The sequence below is a fragment of the Gracilinanus agilis genome, unplaced genomic scaffold (genome assembly GCF_016433145.1).
Source record: "Gracilinanus agilis isolate LMUSP501 unplaced genomic scaffold, AgileGrace unplaced_scaffold25623, whole genome shotgun sequence".
NCBI lineage: Eukaryota > Metazoa > Chordata > Mammalia > Didelphimorphia > Didelphidae > Gracilinanus > Gracilinanus agilis.
The window spans coordinates 1,323-8,695 of NW_025357606.1; the positions used below are offsets into that span (position 1 = coordinate 1,323).

Here is a 7,373-nt window from a genome sequence, read left to right on the forward strand (position 1 = left end):
TGTCAGCAAAACACTCATTGGCTTCCTCCACAGTGCTCTAGCCCTAAACTAAAACCTCCCTGTACATTCAGCCTCTGAGCTTAAGGGATTAGCTCTTTTTCCTGTTGTACTAGGTTCAAAGCAGCAGCTGTTCGAAGGTCAATAGAGGGCTATTTCAGTGCTCTTTCTTCAGTTCCTAAATGTACTCTATTGCTCAAGAGGCGGTGTAATATGATGGAAAGAGTCCTGGACAAAAGGCTCCTGTTCCATCAGTTGGAATAAATCTTTTCATATTGTGAAATTTTCCTGGCTTAATATTCTAATCCATGTTACTTCAAATTGCCTTGTTTTGGAGGTATGCCTGAGATGAATTCTCTGGTTAGCACATTTTTTATCTATGTAGAAATGATTAGATAGAAAATAATGTAAAATTAATAAAATAATTTCTTGGAGACTTGTGCCTAACATACAGACTATTGTTTTAATTTTTTAAAATAAAACTTCTACTTAGCTCCCAGCTCCCCATCTTTTCTATGAGAATACTGTGAGAATACTTACTGTAAGAAACTTAACCTAGTGCTTTTCAGAAACCCAGGTAAACTTTGTAATGTAGCATTGCCCTAAATATACAGTTAATCACCTTTAACAGAAAAAATTTTAAAAAGATTATCTGGTATGTCCTATTCATGATCATGGTCTGATGATAAACTTACAAACAAAATATTGCTTCTTAGATGCTTGTTATCTAACTTAGACACACCTCACCAACTTTGACCCTTGTGCTCATTGGGAGATCTCCTGGGTTTCTGTTCTTAAAATGTCCCAATGTCTCTTTACAAAGGTTTCTGTGCTCAGTCCTAATGCCTCTTTCCAGTAGGATTATTTTTTGCCCTAGGATCCTGTCCCAGGGTCACAAGTATTCCAACTTTCCCCTGGATGCCTATTTGCCTCATGTTTCTTGGGTGGAGCTGAGCAGAAGAAGATGAACCAGAAAATCTAGGAATCCATAATCTCTGGAGAGTCTGTGAGTCAGTGGTAAGACTATTTAAGAAGGATATGATGTCAGTGCAATCTCTCAGGGAGGCAGCTTCACATACTACTTGCTATGACCAGAATCAGACCCCAGGGCCGTTCAGGGTGCAGGGGAAATCTTAGAATTAGAGATTTAGAGCTCAAGAGGACCTTAATGGACAAAGTATCCAATCCACCAATTTTACAATGTTTGTGGTACTATATACATTGTTCTCCTTGTTCTGCTCACTTCACTCTGAATCAGTTCACAAATACTTCCCACATTTCTTTGAAATTGTCTTTTCATTTCTTGTAACTTAATAGAATTCCACTGTAAGCATATATGTTGCTTGTGTGCTTAGTCACCAATTATCCAGGAATCAGAGCCACCATTACCATAAATACGGAAGATACATATATGTAGAGATAGAAAGGAGCTCATAGGTAAGTCTAACCCCTTCACTAAGATCAGAAAGTTTGAAGCTCTAACTAATAAGGGTTATACTTAAGTAATTTGAATTAGATCTATTAATCTATGAAGATTATTCAAGGAAAAGTTAGAAACTGAGGAAGAGCTCACTTTAGGCTGCAAACATTTAACATCCATTGAGTACATAGTATGATGTGACATGGCTTGAGGATTAGAATAACACATCATATCTTGTAATTTTTCATGGTCAAACATATAACGTGACCTTATAAATACATATAAACATCAAATCTATCTTTGAAGACTAATCTAATGGCCCTTTCTGGAAGTGGAGCATCATTAAAGACCAAACTATGCTCCTCAGCACCTTGGACATACCAGTTTTATATCAAAATTTAAGAACATTTTAATAGTGGCCATCATATGAAGTATTTATGATCTCTAAACTATATAGAATAAAGATATGCAAAATATAGAGACTTACTAGAAGAAATAAAAACTCTGTGGGGACATGATTATGTATAAGTATATCTACACTTAAATATTTAACTATTTATATACACATGTAATTTTTATAATATTATACATATGCATATTTACATGCATATATATATAAAATTCTTGCAATCAGCAATAATTTTCTACTATCTGATTTTCTACTGAAATAGTTAATGTTGTAGCTAGTTTTGAATTTGAAGCCAATGTGACCCATTGCAAATTATTTATTCTTTCTCAGCCTCAGTTTACTTATCTAAAAATTAGTGATAATAATAGTAATTATTACATGATGTTTTTATGAGGACCAACAAGCTAATTTATATATTGAAAATCTAAAGGCTGTATAAATGTTAGCTATCATTATTGCCCTTAAGATCCCATCGTTGTGTCCAAAGACCAAGAGTTTGTGCCCTAATACTTTCATTCCATCACAAAAAGCATGTATGGAATATTAAATATAAAATAATAGCCAGTAGAAAGTGACTTGCATAAGGACTGTTCCTATCTAAATTCAGAACAAGATGAGAAGAATGAGGTAATAAATGCTAAAAATAATTACTCACATTATGAAAGGAGACTGTTTCCAAAGCATTTGTTTGAAAACCATTTTTCCATATAGGTGACTCAATAATTTTTCTCCCCATTTTACAGATTGAGAAACCGAATTTTATCAAGACTGAATTTGCTCAAAGTCCTTCTGCTAGTTAATGACTTTGAGGTGGGATGGGAGTTAGAGACTAAGTGATGTGATGAGATGAAATGTATATTCGTCCTGAGGTCAAAGATTAAAGGGAATTAATTTTGTAGGGAAAGAATGGAAGGGTCAGATGGGAAGAAGGCAGTATGGCTGAAGAAAAGTAACCTTAATGTTATAGTGATTCTGTCTTTTGACCACCTGAGGGAGACTCACTGCTGGAAGGCTGAAAGTGAGTCTAATTTCTGATAGGGACATGTGGAGAAAAAGTGATGAAAATGTTCCAAGTCTTGGAGATGATAAAGCTCCCCTGTTTACATAATGCTTTGCATTCATTCTCCCCCAAACTCCTCCCTGTTCCTCAAAATCTTTATCAATAGTCCTGTCCAACAATGGACAGAACTCAGTGTGAAGATGAAGTCCCCAGCTCAGTTCCTCTGTCTCCTCCTGCTCTGGCTCCCTGGTGAGGAAGGAGAATTGGGGAGAAGATTATGGGGAAATATGGGAGGCTGGGAGAGGCCTTTAGTCATCTGAACTGTGTTGCTTTGTCTCAGTGAGAAAAATCTTTGAGAAATTGAAATGGGAGTTAGAACAAAGAGACTTTGGTGAGAGAAATTAAGAAATGTCAATAGTCAGTGTTTAAAGGGAAAGTTGGGAAAGAAGCACAAATAATCTTGGTTCTATAACCTCAAAAATCTCTTTAATTCCAGGTTCACAAGGGGAAGTTGTTCTGACTCAGTCCCCAGCCTCTGTGTCTGCGTCTCTGGGAGAGAGAGTCACCATCAAGTGCAAGGCCAGTCAGAGCCTCTTACACAGTGATGGGAACACTTACCTAAACTGGTACCAACAGAAACCAGGAAAACCTATTAAAGCACTGATCTACGGAGTTTCCAATCTATACTCTGGAGTTCCCTCTCGATTCAGTGGGAGTGGGTCTGGGACAGATTTCACCCTCACAATCAGTAGTCTGGAGCCTGAGGATGTAGCCATCTATTACTGTTTTCAACACACTCACTGGCCTCCCACACAGTGCTTCAGCCCTGAACAAAAACCTCCTCATATCATTCAGCCCTCACTCAGGGGAATATCTATTCTCTCCTGAGTCCTAGGTTCATAGCAGCTGCTATCTAATGTGAAGATAAGACCTAACTTACCTTTTCCTTTAGAATCTCCGTGTTCAGTCCTTATTATTTACTCCTTTGCTGAAGAGGAAGCATGACTTGGAAGAAAGATCCCTGGACAAAGGGCTCCCCTTCTTTCAGCTGAAATAAAATATTATCCCTAAGCAATGTCATACTGTGAAATTTTCTTGGTTCAATATCCCCATCAATGTTACTCCAAAATGTCTTTTGTTAAAAATTTGGCTGAGATGACTTTTCTAGTTGGGCAGTTTTTCTCTTGTAGTAGAAATGTGTGTAAATAGGGTTTTGTATCCTTGACTTCAACTCCAAGAATCCCTTTCCTTTTTGTCCCTGTGTTGAGAAGTCCTGATGTGTATAGATAAGTTTGTGTAGCTCTGCCTTCTCTGGTCTCTATCCTTCTGCCTGTGTGGTCTGGGAAGCTCCTCTTTATTAAAGGCTATTACTTTCCTCTACTTCAAGTTATTATTTATAAACCTTATAAAATATAATACTTGGAGTATTTGATATTAATTTTTAATCTTACAAATGTTTAGATTCAAAATAATTTGAAAGGAATAGTAATAATTTCTGGCAGACTTTTCCCTCAGATGCAGAATATAACATGTTTTTCATTAATGGAATCATTACTCAGTTCACAGTTCTCTATTTTTCTATTAGTATTATTTGAGAAACAACCCAGGACTTCACTGAAATCTAGGTAAACTCTGCAATGAAGCATTATACTTAATGTTCAGTGACCCTGTAAAAAAAAATTCAAAAAATTGTCTGGAATGTCCTGTTCATGGCAATGTCCAAATAAAGCTTACATACAAAAGACCTTTTCTAGCTATTCATTTCCTGACTCTCCCAAATCTGATGCCTGTGCTACTTAGAGGATCTTCTGGATTTTTGTGCTCAAAATGTCCCAATATCTCTTTCCAATTGTATTGTTTTCTGTTCTGGGATACTGTCTCAGAGACCCAAAAATTCCACTGTTCTTCCTTAATGCCTTTGAGTTAGTGGGCAGGCCATCTACGCAGGACATGATGACAATGTCATCTCTCTGGTAAGGGGAAATTCTTTTTGCTTTTTGCCATTACTAGTTTGGAGAACAGGGGAAATTATAGGATCACAGATTTAGAGCTCAAAAGGACCTTAACATTCTAAGAATCTACTCTAATTTTCTAAAGACTTATGATATAGTATAAATTGTTCCCCTGGTTCTGCTCACTTCCTTCTGCATCAATTTATAAACACTTCTCAGACTTTTCTAAAATTGTCATCATCATTTCTTATGTTTCAATAATATTCCTTTTAATGCACATTTTATGATTTATCTAGCTATTCCCCAGTTTATGGACACTCCATAAGTATTCATTTGTTGCCACCACAAAATGATCTACTCTGAATATTTTGAATGTATGGCTCTTTCCCTTTGTCTTTTATTATTATTTTTGCAGTCTATAGGCTTAATAATATTATTGCTGTTTAGAGAGTGTGCAGAGTTTAGTATCTGTTCAGGGATGGTTCCTAATTGCCTTCCAAAAAAGGTGAGACAAATATTGCATTAATTTACCTATTTTCCTGTAGCCCCTCGAACATTTCTCAACTTTTTTTTATTTGTTAACTTCACCAATCTGATACCAGCCTTTCCTTTAATAGGTAAGGAAACTGAGGGTCAGAAAGGTAAGGTGGCATGGCCAGTCATACCATTTAGGATGTTAAAAGTGGGATTGGTATCCCAGGCCTCCTGGGATTCCAGATCCAACACTCTACCCATTATGCCACTCTGCCTCTCTCTACCATATTGTGGCCCCTCTGCAGACTGTACCACATTATTTTTATAGGTGAAAATATTAGGCCAGAATGAACATTAGGACATTGTTAAAAAGTAAAGGGAATAAAAACCCAGCAGTTTCTAGGTTGAAGGTGTGATTCTACAATTGTGGGTGATGACAAAAGTCTATAAATTATCTATTTTCTTGTGTGCTTATGACCTGCCCTGTATCCTCCTAAGTTTGAAGGCAGTGCATTTTTAAAGTCATTTCTTGGATTGATTCTGCAGTGAAAATAACCTTTTGAAATTCAGTGCTAAAGAAATTTGATATTCCTCTCTTCTTATATTTTATCAACTGGGGAAGAGAAGAAAAGGGAGAGGAACAAAGATAGAAACACACATAAGAGAGACAGAGAAACAGTCAGAGAGAGGCAGGGAGACAAAGAGTCAGAGACAAAGCCAGAGAAAGAAAAAAAGAAAGAGAAAAAGATTCCCATATCTTAAAATTCAGTCATGCTTTTCAGGATGGGGGCCAAATGAGTTGAAACTTTTCCGTTTTGAAGCCCTGGGGACCAACTATATCCTGTTTGTACAAAATTCTCCCAAGAGCTTGCCAGCTGGGTTGTCACCTGCAGAACTAGTGAGAATTTTCTACCCAATGCTGAGAATCTTCATATCAACCTCCAGGCACAAAAATAGCGACAGGTTCCCAAGATTTTTGTTTACATCTCCATCCTTCATCCCTGGATCCCTGACTAGTCCAGGGTGAGCAGAATTTACTCCAAAAGATTTTTATTGCAAGAGCAAAATGGAGGTTGAAGATTAAGAAAATCATGCCTAGTTCCCTTCCCACTCTCTAGTCTCTCTTCAAGCACAGGCTTCTGATCACTGGGGCTTAGCTGTCCAAACTCCTTCCTCTTTCACTAAACTACTATGGAGACCATGAAGTGCTATGTCTCTAAATTTGCTTGAGACAAAGTTGTAGTAGCTGAGTATTGTCACCTCACCTTGTAGTGCCACTGCCCAATCACATACTTGTGAAGAAATGACCAAATCTATGTTTCATTCCAGCTTGTATAAACTTCACCCTAATCTCTCCCTAAGGATATGTAGGCACTAAACACAAACAACACACAGCAAAGCAAAACAAAAACTCTGGTTCTGATGACCTCCTCTAATTTCTTTCCTTCAAGTACAACCTGGCTACTCATTTCTAGTGCAAAGCTTGTTATTTGTTTAGAGGAAATCCCAGAATATGAAATAGTTTAAAAAAGACATTTATGTTATCATTTGGCAGAGGAGAGGGAGCTGGAATGGAAGTGTGGCTCCTCCTCCAAACATTACTAAGAGTTCTTAGGTCTTTCAAGGTTATTTTTCTTTGTAATATTGTAGTTATTATAATAGTTAGATTTCTCATTTTGTTTACTTTAGTCTACATTAATTCACACAAATCATAGCACTTTCCTGATGGGGCTCTTATAAGGATCAATGAAGCTAACATATAAATTCCTTTACAAACCTTAAAGGACTTCATAAATGTTATTATTATTTCCCTTAAGATATCTTTAGTGGGCTCCCAAAACAAGAGATTCTGTATTCATACTTTTATTCCACCATGAAAGTAGTTATTTATCTTCTTTGAAGTATTAAATATAAAATAATACCCAATGACATGCACAATAACTATTTCTGATTGAACTCCTTAGAAAAAGAGAAGAAAATGAGTCAATGAAAACTAAGAATAACCATTCTTGTTGTGATAGGGCATTTCATTTTCCAAAGGGTAACAGTGTGGAGTGAATTTTTTTTATAATTTTTTATTTTTAGAAAAATTTTCCATGGTTACATAATTCATGTTTTTTC

At 36.5% G+C, this 7,373-nt stretch overlaps 1 gene segment (V, D, J or C); it reads left to right on the top strand.

Moving 5' to 3' along the window:
- The first annotated feature begins 3,026 nt into the window (after positions 1 to 3,026).
- LOC123254590 lies at positions 3,027 to 3,822 on the top strand. The segment is given in 2 exon segments: positions 3,027 to 3,075; positions 3,323 to 3,822. Coding segments are annotated over 2 exon segments (441 nt in total).
- The last annotated feature ends 3,551 nt before the right edge of the window (positions 3,823 to 7,373 follow it).